General features: G+C 33.9%; 1 protein-coding gene across 3 annotated transcripts in view; it reads right to left on the bottom strand.

Moving 5' to 3' along the window:
- The window catches only part of LOC120221749 (U2 snRNP associated SURP domain containing), a 52,968-nt gene that overhangs the window by 5,427 nt on the left and 24,194 nt on the right, over positions 1 to 23,347 (bottom strand). For 2 of the 3 annotated variants that reach the window (XM_039219309.1, XM_039219310.1), the window contains exons 13-25: positions 23,115 to 23,158; positions 19,955 to 20,059; positions 18,631 to 18,697; positions 18,389 to 18,552; positions 16,895 to 17,057; positions 16,394 to 16,473; positions 15,602 to 15,689; positions 13,491 to 13,613; positions 8,369 to 8,525; positions 7,477 to 7,572; positions 6,730 to 6,796; positions 3,783 to 3,942; positions 1,210 to 1,320 (exon numbers count right to left, since the gene is read on the bottom strand). In XM_039219309.1, the coding sequence (XP_039075240.1) occupies positions 1,210 to 1,320; positions 3,783 to 3,942; positions 6,730 to 6,796; positions 7,477 to 7,572; positions 8,369 to 8,525; positions 13,491 to 13,613; positions 15,602 to 15,689; positions 16,394 to 16,473; positions 16,895 to 17,057; positions 18,389 to 18,552; positions 18,631 to 18,697; positions 19,955 to 20,059; positions 23,115 to 23,158 (1,425 nt within the window). The remainder of the gene's footprint in view (positions 1 to 1,209; positions 1,321 to 3,782; positions 3,943 to 6,729; positions 6,797 to 7,476; positions 7,573 to 8,368; positions 8,526 to 13,490; positions 13,614 to 15,601; positions 15,690 to 16,393; positions 16,474 to 16,894; positions 17,058 to 18,388; positions 18,553 to 18,630; positions 18,698 to 19,954; positions 20,060 to 23,114; positions 23,159 to 23,347) is intronic. The other variant, XM_039219311.1, reaches the window with a different exon arrangement.

Below are 23,347 nucleotides of genomic sequence, written 5' to 3'. Positions count from 1 at the left end.
AAATACAACATAGAGTACAGATTTAAAAAGTAACGCTGAAGGGATGCCTGGGTGGCTCAGCTGGTTAAGCATCCAACTTCAGTTCAGGTCATGAATTCATGGTTTGTGGGTTCAAGCCCCAAGTTGGGCTCTGTGCTGACAGCTCAGACCCAGAGCCTGCTTTGGATTCTGTGTCTCCCTGTCTCTCTGTTCCTCCCCCACTTGCACTCTGTCTCTCTCTCAAAAATAAAGATTTAAAAAATTAATTTAAAAAATAATGATGCTGACAACACTGTCTTCCTCTGGTAATCTGCAGGATATATTTTCCTGATTGATAATTTTATAGGAAATCAAACTAGTGAAAATACTTAAAATATTCTGAACAATTTAATCCAATTAAAAAGTAACTAGTTATTATCTCACAATCCTACAAAATTAGGACTAATCAACCTAACTTCCAGAGAAAAGCAGGCCTCAGGGACTTGGCTGGTAGCACACAGCAAAAAGCGGCCCCAGAAGTGCACAGGTCTATGTGGTGCCAAAGCTACTTTACCATAGTGCTGCTCCTGTCACTGGTTCTCCATTAATAGCTTTAATGAGTCTAAACTGTAGCCTTCTAGTCTAGCTTTTTCTTATCTCTTTCTCTATATGTAGTCTTTTCTACAATGATAGTCAAGATATAGTAAAATTTAATAGCAGTCCCAATAAAATTCCTGGGTTCTTTCAACAATTAACAAATGGACTTTCTTATTCTAAATTCTCTGTATACTGCCACAAATTTTTATGTACTCTGAATTCACCGATGAGGAATGCTACCACTTGGTGTCCTTCTTTGGAAACAATCAAAAAGGAGTCCTAAATGAACTTTCCCAACTCCAACTCGATCTTCATCTTTGTGCCACTTCTGAGGGTTGTTGGTGTTTTACTGTCACAAATGTTGGCACTTCATATAATGTCTTCCACCTTTCAAAGCATGCTCTTAGCAGATTTTCTAGTCCACAGACAGCATATCCAGAATAAAATGGTGCACTATCTCTCTCAGGTCCTTTTCTAAGTTGAAATGATTATAAAACATCAATTTCTAATGTTCCTACCAGTATTCAGCATTTGCACATCAAAGGACAGAATCTGAGATATACTTTTCCTTTAGTATACCAACGTACCAAAATTCTAGGTAATCAAACAAATTACTTTGGAAAATACATATTACTGAGTACACTTATTCCTTACTCGTTGAAGAAGTTTATCTCTGTAGTGTTCTACTTGCTCCTGAAAGCTCTGGCCTGGTTTTTTAGGTCTTTTTCCAGATTCCAATTCATCCTGAAACTTCATAACTTTGAGCTGTGAAATAAGACATTTTAAAAATAAATCTTTTCATCACTATAGCTTTCAAGCAGTGCTTTGGTCCTCTAAAAATTTTTTTTTCCTTTGAAATAAGTGTGTAAAAAGGAAAAATATAAACACAGCAAGCAGTAACTGATTGGGACTCAGTCAAAATATAACATGAACATAAAGCTCCCTTATCTGAAGCCTAACCATGCAGGATTCAAGGAATCAGGCGTGGGCCCACATGCTCTCTGCACAGCACATGAGAGGACTCAAAATCTATGAACTATATATAGTTCATGCTCTTAAGAACCTACTTATTATCTCAACACAACGATAATAAATTTGCTATCTGGCTCCCCAAATGTGAGAGGCAAGGGTGCTATAGGCACACATACTTCCAACAAGGTAGGACAGCCAGCAAAACATAAGAAGATAAACATTTTTTTAAAGCATTCTTTACAGTTCATGTAGAACCAAACACAGAGCTACAGAGTTTGAAAGTTTTGCTCTATTTATAGTACAACATAATCACTGAATATCAGGACATCAAAAAAGGGTTAAATCATAGTAGAATACACTTAAGATAGTAAGAGTATATACTAATAAAAAAAGATCAGAAACACTTCCAATTCCATTTCTTGTCATTTATTCACGAGCAGAAAACCATTTTTACAAAAACAATACAGCATTGTTTATATATATATATACATTCTACATTTTAATTATGTTAATATGTATTGTTATATGGTAATAATATAGATTTGTATGTATACTTATATAAAAATATAAATGTATTATATAAAGATACCTATATGTAACCTTATTAAACGAAGGGAGAACAAGGAAGATGAAATGCATGAGGCCTCAGAGGCTGTTGGAGGTGCAAGTGGAAACCACATGAACACACCGGGATGCAGTGCCAAACATGCCCAACCTGTGTCATTCACAGAGAGGAAGAAAACACTCTTGCCTGACAGAATTCCTGTATATGCAAACATCTTAACCTATTTTATTGAGCATGATAGGTCCTTTAAAGGAACTAAATGCTACTATAAATATTTATATTTGGAAAACAAGACCTCATTTGTTTTAGGTTTTCCCCTCACTACAAAGGAGGCTTTCCAACAAAATGGGAACAAGCTACAAAAACTTACTTCTATTCAAAATGTTATTTTCACCATTTTTGACTTCATGAACATTTCTCATAAATTCCCCAATTTTTGCCCTTTTTCTATCAGGGTAAATAGAACATTTAAAAACGATTCAATAGTCTGTTTTGGCACTTAAACAGGGCAACTTCATTATCAAGAAAATACCTTTTTATTTAACTTCAGGAAGGCAGAATTCAGTAAGCTTGGGAGGAGTTCTGAGAGTTAAGAAAGGGCATGTGCAGCTTGGAAAAATTCCACAGGTAGAGTGTAGTCACTGATATATTCCCCTAAATATTTTGTAGAAGGCACCTAGGTGACTCAATTGGTTAAGCATCCAACTCTTGATTTCTGCTCAGGTCAAGACCTCACAGTTCGTGAGTTCAAGCCCTACACTGGGCTCCGCACTGAGAATGCAATGCCTGCTTGGGATTCTTTCCCTTCCTCTCTCTGTCTCTCCTCTGCTTGACCTCCCCCAACCCAAAAGAAATTTAAAAATTTTTTTTTAATTTATAGAGAATGTATATAAATAAATATATACAACATATTAACTTTGAAAATCTCTCCTCTTCACTTATAACAGACAATATACTGCTTCTGTGTAAGGTTAAAATGAAGTACTTTCCCTGTTAACATTCTGGCTTGGTGATGTCTGAGAAAGAGTTGAGCAAAAACTTGTACCAGCCCAACAGTGATTAGAGAACTGGAAATAAGGTTAACTACTACAGTGGGGATTATCAATTAATAAGCAGAATAGTGCTGACACATAGCAAACATCCAAAACACAGTTAAATTAATGGACAAAGTATTAAAGGTGCCAGAAAATATCTCACTTTGCCTTGTTACATACTATGTACACTCAAATGTAATGGATTTCATAATGCCAGTGTAATTTATTCCTAAAATCAATTCTTCAGAAGATCTCCCATGTGCCAGGCACTGGATTTACGATGATGAATAGACAACAGACATGGTTCTTTCCCCTCATGTAAATAAATCATAGCCTAATAGGGACTAGAGACATTAAACAAACAAGGAAGCTTAAAAAAAAAAAAAAAGCAAAAACAAAACAAAACACATATCACAGTACATGTAAAATAATGAGAGATATAAACAGGGAGAAGTAAGCAAATGCATAAGTGTAAGAAAAAGATAGCAGGAGAGAAGAAATGCTTGAACTAAGAAGTCTGTAGGAAGTCAGCTGGTATGAAGGTTTCTAGGCACTAAGAAAATGCACAAAGGAATGATGCTAAGAGGGAGCCTAGGTCAGTGGAAAAGTGAAAGGTGGCCAGTGAAATACAGTTTCAACTTCACCGAAATACTAACCTCAATTTCACGAAGTTTAGCTCGTTTTTCCTCACTCATTTCAGAGTACTTAGAAAACTTGGACTCCGTCATTTCTTCTTTGATTGGATTAGAGTACAAATGATGTTCTTCTGATTTGGAACTCTGAGTATCTTCTTCATCTTCACTTTCTTCTTCTTGACTGTGGAAATAAGCAGAATATATCATATGTCAAGGCAGGAAAAAAAACTTTACATTTTACAGTCTGGCTTTTTTGCTTTTCACTGCATTAGTCTGTAAATAATGTTAACAAAACATAACCAGACAATTCATCACTAAAAACATTTTTATAAAATATTTTATCAAATAGACAATTTTATAAAACTCTGTTTCCTCCACGTAAGAAGTTGGAGCATCAACATAATCACTTAAAAAAATTCTATGTTAATGTTATCTACAACATTCTACAATAAACTTTCCTTGCAGTATTAAGTGAAATGAATGATTAATGATTCCCCATACTTTCCAGTTCAGAGTGATTTCAGACACTTAATACTAAAAAGCCAAATGGCTACCCTTTTTTCATAAGAGCCTATACACTGGAAAATACATGAGCTTGTGCCATAGACAGTTAACTATGAAACAAGGTAGCATGTAAAGACATTATCTGATTAATACATAATCCTAGGAATGTGTAAATTTTAAATAGTATCACACCTTAGTACGCAATGTCATAGCTGATTCTGAATATTATACTGGTTCTATGTCAGATAAGAAGAAAATAAAAAACTAAGGGACTACCATGGATAAGGATACAAAAAAGAAAAATCCTCCTATCCTTCCAGAAGCAATATAATGCGAAAACACAGGCAGACAACTATATGTAAAATTGGTCTTGTTTACATGTTTTCTATATAGAAAGGATCTAGATACCAAACATTAACCACATTATTTACTTTTCAAATGAGTTATACTTGCTAATTTAAAATACATATTTTACAATTTCTATTTTAATTTTGCAGCGCCTGAGCAGTCTGTTCTAACTGGTTTTGGCTTTAGCTCTTAATTATCAGTTCTAGGAAATCAGAACTTATTCTTTAAAGAAATGGAAATTCAAGTCTGTAAAACCATACAGATTTCATTACAAATGAAATTAAATTACTACTCAGAAGTTTTCTACAAAGCAGTAGTGCTATATATTTTTTTAATCACCTTTCTGCCATAAAAAATAATTACGTTTCAAAAAAGCATTTTTGGATTCAGCCACCAGAGAGCAGTAGTGAGGCAGAAGAAAATTTCAAGGACCAGAAAGTTGTATGTGAAAATTATCTTTGCCTTGCTTTGTACTTCCATAGTTATTTTTAGGTTACCGTGATTTACTGGGAGTTCTTAAGGAAAATAAAAATTACATTTCCAGTGATCCATGCCTCTGTATTCTACTAATCGTATTCTCACTGACTATTCTACTTTCAACACTAAAATGCAGTTACAATCTAAACATTAACACTAATATCAAATTTATGCAAAAAAAGTTAGTATCTAAAGAAACAAAACAAACTGAAGAAATACTTGAGTTCTGCAATGGCCTTTTATACCCTTCCTTTCCCCTACATTAAATAATTATCTATTGAATAAACACACTTATTTCAAGCCAGTGATGCTACAGTTGTCAGAAACATTAATAATGTAGTATTATAGACATTAAAAAGGTTAAAGCAGTATTTTAAAGCAAACTGGACTGTCCCAATTCCTGTACTCTTAAGCAGTCTTGGAGAGGTATTTCCACCAGCAAACCACATCTATCTTTTGTAAATTCTGTCATAATCACTGCTGACTTGTTCTGATCACACCAATGTTTCTGGAAAGATATCAATGATGCCAAGTTTTCCTCAGTATATCAAATTGTGTTCCCACATATGCTGATCAAACACATTTCCTTAACAATATAAATGCTACTAATATCCATATACTGAATCCATACAAATGCCCAAATTGTGCTGGGACACAAAAGGGACTTCTTCCCTTCGTTCACTCTTCCATTTGAGAACAATAAAAGAACAATGATTTTTTTTTTTTTTTTTTTTAAGCAGAAATCTTTGCTTTGTGTTCTTGAGGACATCAGTTCTATTTAAAAAAATTAATTTCCTTTGCAATGATTTAAAAAGGTGTCGGCTTCTACCTAAAATCTAGCAATACAAACTTGGCTGGAGAAGCTAGGAGCAAGATTCCTATAATCGCATTCAGTGTTAATGGAAAAAAAAAGTCTTTGAGGTGATTACCAAAGAGCAAAATTCAAAATTCTAATTTCTCTACATGTTAAAGGAAAGCTTTCTTTTATTTATTCTTAGTTCTACTGAGATGTTTACTTTTTTTTTTTTTTTTTAATGTTGGTTTATGTTGAGAGAGAGAAAATGAAGGCTCATGTGACCAGGGGAGGAGAGAGAGAGAGATGAAGAGAATCCCAAACAGGCTCCGCATCCAGTGCGGAGCCAACACAGGACTGAGGGCTCGATCTCAGAACAGTGAGATCATGACCTAAGCCAAAACCAAGAGTAGAACTCTTAACCAAATGAGCCACCCAGGCAGGCACCCCTGTTTACATTTAAATAACATAACAGAATAGCCATAATGCACTGCTTTTCTTAGCAATGTACACATTTTAAGAATCACTTTCTGTGAAGCCAAAACAGTATTTCACAACAAAGATTTGAAATAAATGCAGTTGATCATTTATTAACTACCAAGTGAGATCATATAAACAAAGCACCAAAAAATTAACTCAGAAGCAACGTGAAACACAGTGTATCAGACTAGAAACCAAAAGCTTTTTATTCACTGGAAAAACAAGGAAGAATTAAAAATGATCCTCCCAACACATTTTTTTAAGAGTGAAGTTTTCCTCTTCACTATTATTTCAAGCATACCTCTTAATGAAAAAGAGAGCATGTACGTAATAACAAACTGAGTATGTTCGAACTTAGATTCTTACTTTTGATTTTCTTCTTCTTCTGATTCTTCATGCTGGTCAAATAACTCCCATTTAGAAGTTGTTACAGCTGAAGGGAAGGAAAAAAAGGATGTAATTCCATAAAATAAATTAGCATTTTGCAGCAGTATAGTAGAAGCCGAGCTCTAGAACTGAAAGTTTATATTACAGAAATTATCTGCCGATTATCTATTGTTTGAATATCATTTCTATGTGCTAAATTTCTTTAGCTATGCTATGCTACAATGTTATTCAAATTTACAAAGTGACAAAAATTTTATCATTTTTATTTGTGTGCTGAATGGAAAGATTATTTCATTAGAACTGATTAACAATTATAGATTATAAGCACTTGAAGGACACATGCCCAAATAGGTATGAAAGCAGGTCTAAACTGTGTCTAAAAAGTCAAGTATCATGGGAGGATCAAAGCCTGGTTTCTCTGAAACTGACCTCTAGGTAGATTTGCAAGTAAGTATAGCTTCCCATCTACATCTTCTACTGAAATGCCTTAACCTGAAAGGTTTTAGTGATTTCTTTGATTACTCTCACAGCATCCAAACTGAAAGATCTAAGAAAATTGTTAACAACAACCATAATGAAAACTTAGCCACCAGAAATAAAATATAGTTAACTCTGGGTCTTAAGGTTGAAACGTTATAAAATATAAAACGAAGACATGCACACACCAATGATTAATTTCAAGTACTCGGTTTTCTAAAGCTTAAAATTTATTGCACTTTTACTCACCCTGTGCCTCTAATTCAGATTCATCTACAGCTTCCCATTTTGATGGGGCAACTTTAAATATGGGCTCATTCTTCTTTGAGTCTTCAGTTGCATCCACTAAAGAGGAAAGATAAACTATTAACCCTGACTGCTAGGGAATGACTCAAAGAGTTCATGGATATTCATTATATTATTAAAAAGTAAAATAAGGCCACACATGGATTAATAATGCTAGTGTGAAGAACAAGGATTATGACTAATCCAAGTCTCTACACCTGATGTCCAATGTTGAAACACAAATATATCAATACAGAATATACAAGTTATTACGATTTCAAGCAAACGGAGAAGTTGGGGCAGTAAAACAATCTTAAGATCTTTACCTAACTACTATTTAAACTATACAATTCTTATACTGTTTAATATTTTCATGTAATTCAAAGATTACATGATATAATACATTACATATACATAATTCAAAGATTAGATTTACTAAAGATTCTGTTATGTATCCTATTTCCAAAAATGATTTCAGGCATCTAGGAAACATAAAACCATAAATTAAATAAAAACAGAATAAAAACAGAACTGACAAAACATGGTCATCTGGGATTATGAACATAAATGAGAACAAGATTTTGCCTATAGTATTCATGACAGTTAAGACAAAAAGAGAAACTTACTTATATGAGGCTGACTATCCCAATAAAGAAATGTTGACTAGAAAGAAAACCTTTTTCTTGGCAGAGTCAAATGTATTATTGGGTATTTGAATTTTGAAGTCAGAAATAAAAGACAGAAAAAAATTAAATTAAAGATTGATACCTTAAACTTTTTCTATATCCGCATGTGTGGAAATTACAGAGTTTTGGAACCAAACTTATTAGCTCATCAGCTTGAAAACTGAACTTACAAGGCACTCCGTCAAGATCATCATCAAGACTCTTTATAGGGACTCCGTCAAGATCATCAATGGGAGTAGCATCAATTGGAATTCCATCAACATCTTCTAGAGGTGCACCATCAAGCTCTTCCTCAATGGGGGCACCATCGAGGTCATCTGGTACATCCTATGAAAACATACATACTTGCTGTAACATTTTCCTTTGCCTACGAAAGTCATATTGCTACAAGATTAACTTGCAATCAAGTACAAACCAACCAGCCAGATATCCACATTCCCAGATATAAATGTGAGGATATAACTAGGAAGATATGTGAGGAGGTAACTTCATCCTCCTGACAAAGAAGCAGTCATTCTTTCATTATTTAAGAAATATCTACGAACTGTTTCTTGATGCCAGGTACCATGTAGGGCACTGATGATACAATAATAAGCAAAAACAAGCTTGTTCCTTTGGTCCCTCCTGCAATAGGTCTTACTAGAATTTTCTGGGAGGCCAGGGGGTAGGAGGAGGCAGGCAATCATAAAATCACAATATACAAAAAACTGTGACTATAATGACTGCTACAACAAAGAGGTATTATCATACTATTCAAGTGTATAATAAGTAGGTTTCACCTAAAGAGGTCTGAGAAGGCTCAATGAAGTTATGCTTAAATTGACATCTGAAGGATCTCAGGTAAACAGGAGAAGTTTGAGAGAGAGGCAAGAATATTTACAAAGGTTTATGGTAGAAGGAAACCTATACTTAAGAAACTGAAGCAAGGACTATGCACTTGGAATAGGGGGGCTAATTAGAATCTCACAGGAGTGAAAGGGAAAATGTAACTGGATTAGGATGGTAGGACTGAAAAGGATTCATGAAACACTGATGAGGTGAAAAGCAACAGAATCGTGATGAACAGAATCTGCTACACTGTGGTGTATCTCTTCATGTACATATTTACTTACATAGCTACTTTAATAAATTAAAGCACTTTAAATAATAATTAATTTAAATAATTTAAATAAATAAAAGTTTAATAAATTAATGCTTAATTAGGTTTTTTTCACTAATGCATTATATATCTTTTCATGTCATCAAATTAAAAAAAATAGTCATCAGGGGGTGCTTGGGTGGCTGTATCAGTTAGACATCCAAGTCTTGACTTTGGGTCAGGTGATGATTTCATGGCTCATGAGATTAAACCCCACAGTGGGCTCTGTGCTGATAGCATGGAGCCCCCTTGGGATTCTCTCTCTCTCTCTCTCTGCCCCTACCTGTGGTTTCTCTTTCTCAAAATAAATAAACATTGAAAAAGAAAGTCCAAAATCTTTGGGACATAGCAGAAGCAGTTCTAAGAGGGGAGTTTCTATCAATATAGGCCTATCTCAAGAAACAAGAAAAATCTCAACTCTAACCTTACATGTAAAGGAACTAGAAAAAGAAGAACAAAGACTAAAACTAGTAGAACTAAAAGAGATGAATAGACATAAACAAAATAGAAACTAAAAAAACAATTAAAAAAAATAAATGAAACCAAGCACTGGTTATTTGGAAAGATAAATAAAATTGATAAACCTTTAGCAAGACTCTCTAGAAAAAAGAAGATTCAAATATATTAAAAAATGAAGGAATAATAACAACCAATACCAAAGAAAAACAAAGGATTAGAAGAAAATACTATGAAAAATCATATGCCAATAAACTGGACAACATAGAAGAAATGGATAACTTCTCAGAAACACAACCTTCCAAAACTAGAATCAGTAATCAAAAGAAAAGTCCAGATAAAAGTCCAAGATCAGATGGCTTTCCAGGAGAATTCTGGAAAACAATTAAAGAAGAGTTAAAACCTATTCTTCTCAAACTATTCCAAAAAATAGAAGAGGAAAGAAAACTTTCAAATTCATTCTATAAGACCAGCATTATTCTGATACCAAAATCAGACAAAGACATTAAAAAAAGAAAACCACAGGCGAATATTCCTGTTGAACATATAATGCAAAAAAACCTCAACAAAATATTAGCAAACCAAATCCAACAATACATTGAAACAATCATTCCTGGGATGCCAGGGTTGTTCAATATTCAATCAGTGTGATACATCACATTAAAAAAAGGACAAAAACCATATGATCATTGCAGCAGGGGCAAAAGAAGCATCTAACAAAATACTATATTCATTTATGATAAAAATCCAGCAAAGTGGGTTTTAGAGGGAACATACCTTAACATAATGAGGGCCAAATATTAAAACCCACAGGCTACCATCATATTCAATAGTGAAAAACTGAAAGCTTTTACTCTAAGATCAGGAATAATACAAGGATGCGCTCTCACCACTTTTATTCAACATAGCACTCGAAGTCCTAGCCACAGCAATGAGATAAGAAAAAAAGTAAAAGACATCTGAATAGGTAGGGAGAAATAAACTATTTGCAGATCACACAACACTACATATAGAAAACCTTAAAAGACTCCACCAAAAAAAACTATTCGAACAAATGAATGCAGTAAAGTTGCAGGATACAAAATATACAGAAATCTGTTGCATTTCTATACAATAATCACAAAGTAGTAAAGAACTTACAAAAACATTCCCATTTACAATTGCACCCAAAGAAAAAACTACCTAGTAATAAATTTAACCAAGAAGGTGAAATACTTATATATTCTGAAATCTATAAAAACTGATAAAAAAAACTAATGACAAAAACCAATGAAAAGAAATTCCATGCTCATGGATTGGAAGAATTAATATTGTTAAAATATCCGTACTACCCAATGCAATCTATGGATTCAATGCAATCCCTATCAAAATAACCAATAGCATTTTTTACAGAACTAGAATAATCCTAAAATTGTATGGAACCACAAAAGGCCTCATATAGCCAAAGCAAGTAAGAACAAGTCCCAGATGGGTGGCTCAAGCCTGGGTGGCTCAGTCGGTTAAGCGACCGACTTCAGCTCAGGTCATGATCTCACAGTTTGGTGGGTTCGAGCCCCGTGTCGGGCTCTGTGCTGACAGCTCAGAGCCTGGAGCCTGCTTAGGATTCTGTGTCTCTCTCTCTCTCTCTCTCACCCTCACCCGCTCACACTCCGTGTGTCGCTTTCTCAAAATTAAATAAACATTTAAAAAAAAAAAAAAAGAACAAGGCCAAGATTTTAAGATATCTACAAAGCTACAGTAATCAAAACAAGATGGCACTAGTACAAAAATAAACTCATGATCAGAAGAACAGAATATCCAAAAATAAACCCACAACTATACACCTGTACAGTCAATCTACAACAAAGGAGGCAAGAATACGTAACGAGGAAAAAAGTCTCTTCAATAAATGACGCTGGAAAAACTGAACAGCTACATACAAAAAAACAAAATGGATCACTTTCTTACAACACACACAAGAATCAATTCAAAATGGATTAGAGACCTAAATATGAGACCTGAAAACATAAAACTCCATAAAACAGGCAGTAATCTCTTGGGGACTGGCCTTAGCAACATATTTATGGATAGGTCTCCTCAGGCAAAGGAAACAAAAGCAAAAATCAACTACTGGAACTACACCAAAATAAAAAGCTTTTTGCACAGGAAAGGAAACCCAACAAATCAGAGGCAACCTACCAGAGGGAGGTGATGTTTGCACATGATATATCCAATAAGGGGTTAATATCAAATATAAAGAATTTAACAACCTGATAAGTGGGGGGGGAACCAAAACTGAACTTATATTTTTCAAAAAAAAAAAAAAAGACATGCAAATTGCCAACACATGAAAGTAGGCTCAACATCATTAATCACCAAGGAGATGCAAATCAAAACCACAAGGAGACATATCACCTCACACCAGTCAGATGGCCAGTATCAAAAGAGTAAGAAATATCAACTGCTGGCAAGGATGTAGAGAAAAGGGAACCATCACGTACTGTTGGTAGGAATGCAAATTGGTGCAACTACTGTAGAAAACTTCATAAAGATTCCTCAAAAAATTAAAAACAGAAATACCATATGATCCAGTAATTCTACTGCTGGGTATTTACCCAAAGAAAACAAAAACACTAATTCAAAAACATATATGCACCCTATTTTTATTTCAGCATTATTTACAATAGCCAAGTTATGGAAATAACCCAAGTGTTTACTGATGAATGGATAAGATGTGGTGTACACACGTACATACACACTACTCAGTCATTAAAAAGAATAGATTCTTGCTATTTGTGACAACAGAGATAGACCTAGAGGGTATAATGCTAAGTGAAATAAATCAGAGAAACACTAATATCATACGATTTCATTTATATATGGAATGTAAAAAAAAAAAAAAAAAAAAAAAAAAAANCTGTTGTTTTTAACCTGGGCTCTTGTAAAGGAGGAATTCTTCAGCTTGCTTCCTTTTCTCCCTTTTGGTTTTTTGGGTCCGTTTCCAGAGACTCTCTGGGGGAGGACAAGACAGAGAATTCCTGTGTTCAGTCCCTTGGAAGAATCCACAAGGCAACAGGCTTCCTATCCCCCTTCCCATGCCACCCTCAAATCTGAAAGGAGGCCTGGGTCCCTGTTTCTTTAGAGAAGGAAGAAAGGGAGGGAGGGAGAAAGAAGGAAGGAGATTCAAGACCGCTTTTAACTCTGAGCACTTAAAAAGTGTATTTACTTTTCCTATTTTCATAGTAATATAGGCTCATTGAGAAAATATAAAAAAAAAAAAAAAGTCCAAAAAAAAAAAAAAGTCACAGAGATGAAAAGTACAGTGAGGAACATAATAATATTGTAATAACATTGTATGGTAACTACACTTAACATGGTGAGCATCAAGTAATGTATAAAACTGTTGAATCACTATACTGTACCCCTGAAACTAATATAACACTGTAGGTCAACTATGCTTCAATAGTTACCAAAAAAATGTGAGGGTGGGGGAAACCCAGCCACCCAGTTTTCACATAAGGACCCAAAACAAAGAATTACTGTTATACATATAATTTCTTCTCCCAGGCTCCAGGAATTCCAGCAACAAAAATCCACAAGTTAGTGTTAAATAGAAGGTATTTTTCACAAAGAAATATTACTCACATCTGTAACATACCACACCCCCACAGCATCCCCAGAAATCAATTCTAAAATCATCAAATACATTGAGTACATACCTCTGTTTCCTTTTCTTCAATAATATTTACAAGTCCTAAGAAAATATTTTGTAGTTTGATCAAAAATGGTTCTGGATAAATTGCCCAATCCTCCCATGCTCTGAAACAGGTCATTACCCGTTGCTAAATAAACAGGAAAAAGACAACACATTATTATTTTAGGGCAATGTCTCAAACTTCATCTCATGAGAATGACCATCACAATTTGCTGAACTTTCCTTTAAACGAACATCCTTGATAAAAAAAAATAACTATCATTACATTTTTAAAAAATCAATGTCATCTTCTAACTAAAAGAGAATAAAATTAGGAATAAATATAACAAAAAAGAAACTATTTTGTTCTTGACCACCTAAGACCAATGCCCCATAACACAAGTGGTACACATGAGGCCACATTTGGGAATAATAGCTTAGAAAATTGGATACCAAGGTAGCCGAGTTTTGACCCAAATTCCTTTATGGTTCAATTAAGTATTTCCTTGATTCTGGTTATATTTTTCTCTGCCCCATCCCTAAACCTTTCTAGAAGCTCTAATTTAAAGTCAAAATTAAGGGTCAAGCTAAAAATTCCCTTTAAAAAATAAAAAAAGGAAGATTTTTAAGTTCATTTATTTTGAGAGAGAGCATCAGGGAAGAGCAGAGAGATAGTGAAAGAATTCAAAGTAGGCTCCAAACTGTCAGCGCAGAGCCCAACATGGAGCTGGAACCCAAACACCTGTGAGATCATGACCTGAGCTGAATTCAAGAGTCAGACGTTTAACCTACTGAGCCACCCAAGAACTCCCCTCAAAGCTAAAAACTTCATTCCATGAAGTCTCCCTCCCATGAAAGTAATATCTATTTATTTCATTATAAGCAAGATTGTTTTGTTTGGCTTTTTTATTTTTTTTGTTTGTTTATTTTTGAGACAGAGAGAGACAGAGCACGAGTGGGGGAGGAGCAGAGAGAGAGGGAGACACAGAATTTGAAATAGGCTTCAGGCTCCGAGTTCTCAGCACAGAACTTGATGCGGGGCTCGAACCCACAAACCGTGAGATCATGACCTGAGCCGAAGTTGGACGCTTAACCGACTGAGCCACCCAGGCAACCCCTTGTTTTTTGGCTTTCTTAACAGTGATCTACAAAGTAGAAGGCTATAAAAAGTAACTAAATCCATTTTCTAAGCATGAATAACCAAAATTATGTTCCTAGTCCAGCCAAATTATATATACCATTGCAAAACAAATGATATTCTGAATGTTTTTTGTGGAAAGACTAACATTTAAAACATTTAAATAAAAACACTTCAAACTGAACACCCAACAAAATAACACTAGATAAAATATTTCAAAATTTCAGGTATTTTTGATACTGAAGATAAAATGGCATTAAATTTTTTTTTTTTTTTACAAATAGTTTATTGTCAAATTAGTTTCCACACAACACCCAGTGCTCATCCCCACCAGTGCCCTCCTCCATGCCCATCCCCCCTCCCCCCTACATCCATCAGTTCTCAGTTTTTGTCAGCATTCAAGAGTCTCTCATGGTTTGCCTCTCTCCCTTTCCCCCACCATTTCCCCCCTTCTTCTCCCCCTTGTTCCTCAGTTAAGTTCCTCCTAAGCCTCCTATACGTGCAAACATATATTTGTCCTTCTCTGCCTCACTTATTTCACTCAGCATAACACCCTCAAGGTCCATCCATGTTGCTACACATGGCCAGATTTCATTGTTTCTCATTGCCATGTAGTATTCCATGGTATAGATAAACCACATCTTCTTGATCCATTCGTCCGTTGATGGACACTTAGGCTCTTTTCATGTTTTGGCTATTGTGGAGAGTGCTGCTATGAACATTGGGGTACATGTGCTCCTATGCCTCAGCATTTCTATATCCCTTGGGTAAATTCCTAGCAGTGCTATTGCTGGGTCATAGGGGAGTTCTATTGTTAATTTTCTGAGGAACCTCCACACTGTTTTCCAGAGAGGCAAAATGGCATTAAACTTTAAAACAATTTCTGAAAGATGCACGTTATGTCCTATACTTGTCCTATGTACTTCTCTAGTCTTCCAATGTGCTTGCCAGCCCCTACCCACTGCATAACATGAGGGAAAAAAATAAAATAAACATACCTTAAAGTTTTCAGACTGTAAATGGCCTTGAATTGTACGATAGGTAGCATTGAGGTCTGAAAATATCTGACATAACTTTGTTTCAAAACTGAAATTCAAATAATACATATTTATGATGGAATTTATTTAAAAATCCCTGTTCTACTTCAGCATGCTAGCAAATGAAAATACCTCTTGAAGTTAAAAAAAAAAAAAAAGAAAAAAAACCTGAGATTAATCAATTCTTTAAAAATCAAGAACTAGATGTCTAAACTCTTAAAACTATTAACTGAACTCCTTATTCTGTACTGTCCTGCAAAGAAATTAGTTTTTTTGATTCACAAGGAATCAGTATGATACTTTAAGCTACCTAAACTGACCTCTGTTTTATAATAGGAAAAGTTAAGCAACTAGTAGAAGGCAAAACAAATAAGCAAACAAAAAACAAAAACAAAAACTAACAATACAACGGGATTTAAACAGTTATATATAGTTGTCTTTTTTCCCTTCCTTTACACTCGCCATTATTTCTACTGTTTCAGTTTATTTACTACACTGGCTATATATGCAATAAAAATAAAGTTATTTTTTAACTTATTTGTTCTAGTATAGTTTATCAAAATACTAATATGAAAATTTTGAAAACATTTAGCTGAAAATGGATTAACAAATGCAACCCACTATTTTAGAAAATTCTATAAACTATCAAGAAATTCAAATTAATTAACATCAGTTAGCAAAATAATCCTCTCTCCTCAATTCCTTACCCTTAAATATTATTTCAGGACTATCAGCTTACATCATTATACTTACAATTTTCTATAATATGATGCATTGGCAACTTTGGCTGAAGAGTTATACAAAACATCAGAAACCAAATATAATCTGGCAATCTAGAATACCAAAAGATAACATAAAAGAGATTAAAAATGAAAACCAGCAGCAAATAATATATCTAGAAATAAATCCATATTGAAATTTTTTGCCGTCAGTGGCATAAGGCTAATGTTTAGCTATAATACTCACAGCTAATTAGAAGGGTTATGAGAAATTCTACATTCCTGAAGCCACTACTTTGGCAGGGATAAAATATGTAACTCATTTACATTTCAACCTGTTGATAACTTATATATTGATTAACATCAAAAGAACATAACAAGTTTCGCAGACAGAAGGAAAATAAGACCGCCTAGGGAAGGTTTCTTCAGTCAAGTTCTTCATGCAAAAGGAAACCAATTTCAAACCAAAAAGAAGTCAAATATTATTTCTCTTTTACTTAATTAAATTTTCCATAAAGAGAAATTATTTCCATACCTTTTTAGGGAGGGGTGTTTTTAAGATGGACAATGACTCAGTAATGCAATCCACTATCTCTTCAGCAGCTTCAGCATTATTAAGACAGAAAACCATTGCATCTCCAATATCATTTTTCCTTGGAGTTAACCCCCGCAGGATTTCTTCTAATTTGTCCCTCTGTCTGAATACAAATGTTTGTAACTTATAAATATTTACAGATATAAGTTTCAAATGCCATTATAGTTTCTGCTCACAAACTAATTTCTTTGAAAAACCACTCAGATAAAATTCTGGAGATTAAATTGTGTTAAGTCTTATTTAAGTCCCTCAAACATATTACATCTATTTGAAGAACTTACATGGGGGAAGAATACTTTCTCATAAATAAATTAATTCAGTCATTTTTAGCTTACAAATAAATTTTAAATTATGGGCATTTTTTTCAAGGGTGTTTGTGAGTGTCCCAATCCTATTATCCCATTACAATGGAAAAAGGCCTTCATGTTCTTTACTCTCTTTTGAAGGAAGTCAGTTACTTTAGCACTTCTGCATCAGATTAGAACAGGCTAAAGCAGGGGGTGACAAACTCTGTATAAAGGATCAGATAATAAATATTTCAGGCAATGCAGATCATATAGTCTCTCTCATAGTTACTTGACTCCACTGCTATTAACACCAAAGCAGCCACAGACAACAAGTTAAAATGAAAGAGGAGGGGAAAAAAAAAAAAAAGAAAAAAGGAGGGGAGAGAGCATGACTGTGTTCTAATAAAACTTTATTTACAAAAACAGGAGGCAGCAAGATTTAACCTACAGGCTGAGTTGGCAGATCCCTGGGGAAAATGAAGAAAATATCTTCAGAAGCAAATATGCTTCAAAAATATATAGCTCTTTATTAGCAAATGCTTTCACAATCATTGCAGCTAACATTAAGATTTACACTACACAAAGGAGTATATACTCCTATATGCCATAGCCTTTCAGCCAATTTTCTTCCATGAGAACCTCCTCTTAATGTTTAATAGCTATATTGGTTTCTGCTTCTAAAACCAGTCTAACTTCACTCTACCCATAATGACTGAGCACTAATAAATATGTTTCCATGGTGGTCACACATTGGAAACTCTTGTGGAAAGGCTTTGCATAGTCAACCATATGATTTTGCAAAGCTCTACAGTAATTTTTCCTTTTTAATGCTACATTCAGAGAGGCAAGAATAATAAGGGTCCCAATATAATTTCTCTAAACCACAAGTATTCCATTGCTAGAGAATCATTCCTTAAGAGATGATCACTATTCTTTATCAGTAGGAAGAGACAAGAGGTCAACAGGACACATACTCGTACATGCCAAGATGTTTAAAATTACAAAGCAATACAATGTTAGCAGTTTAAATATTCACAAGTACAAGGAAAAAATTTCATGTTTTAGGGTTAACACCTTAATAAGATATTAAAGCAATTATTAAAGTGACTTTTCTGAATATGTTAACAGATAAAGAAAAAATTCTTACTCTTCCTTAAGTGCTCCCTTTTTACTAGGCTCCTCTACAAAAGCTTCTGTTTCTTGTTCTTCTGACATCCCATGCAGGTATGGATTTAATGGTGGTGGTCTCCAAAAAGATCCATTTTTGAACATACGAAAATCTTCTGTCCGCCACTTAGTTGGAGAATCTCCCTAATAAACGTCCAGAATGTTATTAGAAAGATGAAATACCTCAGAGTCAAAATTAACAAAGTAATTGTTTCCACTTGCCTGCAGAATAGAATAAAGCTTCCACCTATAGTAAACATGGGCTGGTGTCTGGTTTTCAAATAAGAACCTAAAACAACCAAAAAAAAAAAAAATTTGACATCATATTCTTTAAATGTCCTCAAGTAAATATAAACAGATGAGAAATATTATCTGCTTATTTCATTTAAACTAAAACCAAAAGCAAAGGTTCTGGAAGAAAAATCCTCACCCACTGCCTTCTGCCATCTATCCCCTTCCTCACTCTAGCCCCCAGACAGCCTGTATGAATGACATTAGTATTCAGAAGGTACGTATGCATCTTGCTAAGCCTGTTTACAATCAATTTTACTGAATGCTTACATGTCAGCTATTGTATCTGGCAATGGAGAGATTTTCCCAAGATAGAAATTTCAAAAGCGGTGTTTTTTTAAATGACTTAAGAGTGTTATATGAATGTCTTAAGACACCACAGCTACTCAGAAGATCAGAAATTTTCTATAAAGCTCTATTGTTCTACCATATCTCACTTATGAAGGACTTTCATTGAAAATGATATAGAGTAGTATTTTCCTCCTAGAGACTGCTAAAAACAATGTTATTTAGTTAACTAAGTCAAAATCAGATGGAAAATTGACCCAAGTACATCTTAATCTAATTACTAAAACTGTCTTCTTGTCCCATTGCAAAAATAACTCCGTACTCCTAGAACTTTATTCTAAGAAATATTTTTAATTCCAAAATTAAGTTAAAAGTTTTTTTAAAAATCTTTTTAATGTTTATTTATTTTTGAGAGACAGAGCATGAGCAGGGGAGGGACAGAGAGAGAGAGAGAGAGAGAGAGAGACAGAGAGAGAGAGAGACAGAGAATCTGAAGTAGGCTCCAGGCTCTGTCAGCACAGACCCCAATGTAGGGCTCGAACTCAGACTGTGAGATCATGACCTGAGCCAAAGTTAGCTGCTTAACCGACTGAGCCACCCAGGTGCCCCTAAAAGTTTTTTTTAAACACACACCTGAGGACAATTTGTACTCAACATACAAATACTGATTCCACTTATATGAGGTACCTAGAGTAAACAAATTCAAAGAGACAGAAAGTAGAATGGTGGCTGCCAGGGATTGGAGGACCCAGGTAATGGAGAGTTATAGTTCAAGGGGTATAATTTCAGTAATGGGAGATGAGACAATTTTTGGAGATGGACTATGGTGATGGTTTGCTCACCAATATGAATGTACTTAATGCCATTCAACTGTACACATAAAAATGGCAAAAATGGTATTTTCTATTTTATGTGTATTTTACCACAGTAAAAAAAAAAAAAGAAAAGAAAAGAAAAAAATGCACACCTGAACATAGGATTGTTGATTTCTCTGTTCATAATCATAGCTTCAAACATTGGCCCTTCACGTACAACAAACTCTATCATTCGATGTATCAGGGCGAGTAAATTCCTACAACAACAACACAGTTAAAGAAAATGGATTCAGACCTACCACTACATAAAACTATACTTGTTCTAAGTTACTATAATTGTGCAGAAAAAGATTATTCTGCTGACTAATACAAAATTTTATACCAAAAAATAATCTGGAGCATATGTTAATGCCTTCCTTGTGCATTAAGGAGTGGGGTAATGGGGACAGGGGAATTGGAGGGGAAGGAAAGGTGAAGGGAGGGTGGGAAACCACAACACAGCTTCATAGCAATAAAGGTTTAATTTCTTAAATGCCACTTAATTTTATTTTCAAAATGCAAAACATTAAATTATGAATCACAACTAATTGGAAAGCTGCAAATATATAAAATCAGTAAACTCAGAGCTTACATGTTATCATAGCCATCTAAGAACTTACGTACTATCTCAGTTTTAAAAGAAAATATTCCTACACCAAGCACTTTTGTGGTGGTATTGAAACATTATATACATAACTATAATGTCTAAAAATGCAAAACTATTTAACAAGTTTAAGGCCTGATTTAATAAAAAATCCATCCAACTCCTGTGCTTTTCTGGTACACATACAGCAGATGGAGTTTTTATTGAATCTGACCTTTAATGAGGCAACATCCCTTTGGATCACACTTCAAACTAGTTCACACCACTCATGACATGTATAATTCTGCCTGCATATTATGACTCAATGAAGCAATTATATTGCCAAAGCCTTAAATGGAGTCCTCTTTCCAAAATAAGGGACATGGTGAGATGCTTTTCCCATTTTTCATAATAATTACTTTCCAATATTTAAGCCAAAAAGAAACTTGAACCTTTTTAGTACATTTTATTGGTTAGGCTCATAGAAAATCTTTATTTTCAAAATCTAGGTCCTAAAGTCATATGATATATAACACTATTTTAGACATTGATTACACCATCAAGAAAAGTGACTCAGCTTATTATAAGCTGCTTTTGATTTCTCACTTCACCAGTCCCCCAGCATAGAGAGTTGGTAAATAATATTTGGGAAAAGCAAAAGGATATTGGCTCTTGGTACAAGGCACACACTAAATTACACCTTTAGCATTCTGAGCTCAAATTAAGTTCATATAATTGCTAGAATATGAATAAATATAGTTATAGAATAAGACAGATATTTTTTGGCTCTATAAAGCCTGCTTCTGAGTACATAAACAGTAAAATAATTTATCTCGTGGTCATTATAATTATTTTCTTACAATGTGCAAACAAACCTACTTAAATGGATACTAAAATCTCATAGTGAAAAAAATTAATTTTTTTGACCTAAAAGGTCAAAAAAATTATGTTTAAATCTTTAATGAAAGGGAAACTATATTTAAAACTATTAATTCAACCTCAAAATTGTTAAAACAAAAACCAAAAGCATCAATTTTAAATCTAAAAACTAGCATTAATAGTTCTGCAAATATGCAGTTCTTGATATCCAAATGAGAATATATTCTCAGCATCCATATAGCTAATGATATCATTTTGAGGGAAGGGAGATAATGTAAAGTTATGATTCAGTTCCAAAACTCCCACTGGTATGTGCCAAATTGAAGTAAAGGGAAATTTTATGTGAGTATCATAATATCTAAAATCAATTATTAGGGGGACAAATGCTATAATCCAGAAACTTATATGAATTAAGTCAAATGCAACTTGACTTGAATATTATGGATGAAAAATGGTTTAGCAAGTTTAAAACAAAGGATTCACTGTAATGGTGAGTTAAGACTTTTCAACAAAATACATACTCAAAATTTACTTTTGAAATAAGCTGAGCCACATGTAAAGCTACTAGTGGATATATGCTTTTTGAATGCTACAAAAATACTTTCCTGTGAATGCTTTTTAATCAGTGGAAAAAAAAACCCACTATAGTTTTAAATAGGCTTGTAAACTGATAAAATCTAGTTTAGAAAATTTAAAGCTTAAAAGTTTTAAAAAGTTTCATGTGATTATTTAAAATCAAAATCTGACAATTAGCTTGTTGCTAACCTGATTTCAAGAGAATGGTAATCACACACTTTTTCCTTAAAAATTGTGTATTTAACATCATTTTAATAGGGTGACTTTTCTATCAGAATAAAACAGTGTAGTACAAAAAGAGGATGTATTTTAAAGTGCATTATTTTATTTTAAAATGGCAATTATCTTACTCTGGGCAACAACAACCAAAAAAAAAAAAAAACCAAAAAATTGTCTCTCAGTTATAATAAAACCACATTTATTGGAGTCGATCGTACCAATGTCTGGTCAAAAACTGTATACTTTCCCAATCCATCCCATGATGTTTTCCTGGTCCCCCGCTGCCGCAGACAGTTCAGCTGGTGTTGCTCACCAAGGCCAATGTCAAAGAGAATTTGGTATTCTTTTGTGTTCATTTATTATTCAACCAGTGTTGTGTTCCTGTGTTTGGGAAAAGGCTTAGCTTGACTGAGCAAGAGCATACCTAGAGCATGAATTCTTCTGCTTTATCATTATGTTGAAAAAGAAAAAAAGAAAGGAAAATAAAAAGAATTCCAAATACCTTTGTTACCATGAAAAAAAGTTTCTAATATGTTCAGTGTTCATGAAACGAATTGGTAGTAATTCCTAATCAATTAGAAAAAAACCAAAGCTATGCCCTTTCAGTAAGAACTCAAATTAAGGTTGCATAAACACAAATCATTCACGAACAAAGAGGAAAAAAACAGATGGGTCAAATTGTAACATTATACACAATGTAAGATATATTTAAACTATTACTTTCCCATCACAATAGTCTAAATATTATTAGACTAACAACTCCATATTAAATCTATTAAACACATTCTAACTACTAAAGCTATAAAATACCCTACATTGGTAATAATAAAAACAAAAGGATAATGACATAAAATTGCAAAGTACACTAAAGTTAGTCACTTATCCCCCCAAAAAGTACTGGGAAGGAACCATTGCTCAGTCAAGATATTACCTTTTCCTCAACACCATTTTTTTTTTTAATTCAGAAGGGGATATTGTCTATATTTAGATCAGTAATAATAAAGAAAAACATGTACCTTTCTGTTGGGATAACCACTTTGACTATGGCTTGCGACAGAGTCTGTATATGAAGTCACATCAGATAATAAACATAGAATATGTGAGTATTGTTAACAAGTAACAAGCAAAAATATACATAATGCATTGAAAACACTACACATCTAATCACAAGTTTTGCAGGCAATCACTGCATTTGAAGTAATTATACACTAAGCAATTACATAAATGCAAATGGATGTGTTCAGTGAAC

This window comes from Hyaena hyaena, unplaced genomic scaffold, assembly GCF_003009895.1.
Source record: "Hyaena hyaena isolate Hyena2069 unplaced genomic scaffold, ASM300989v1 scaffold_806, whole genome shotgun sequence".
Classification (NCBI taxonomy): Eukaryota; Metazoa; Chordata; class Mammalia; order Carnivora; family Hyaenidae; genus Hyaena; species Hyaena hyaena.
This window is presented reverse-complemented; position numbering and strand designations above follow the sequence as displayed.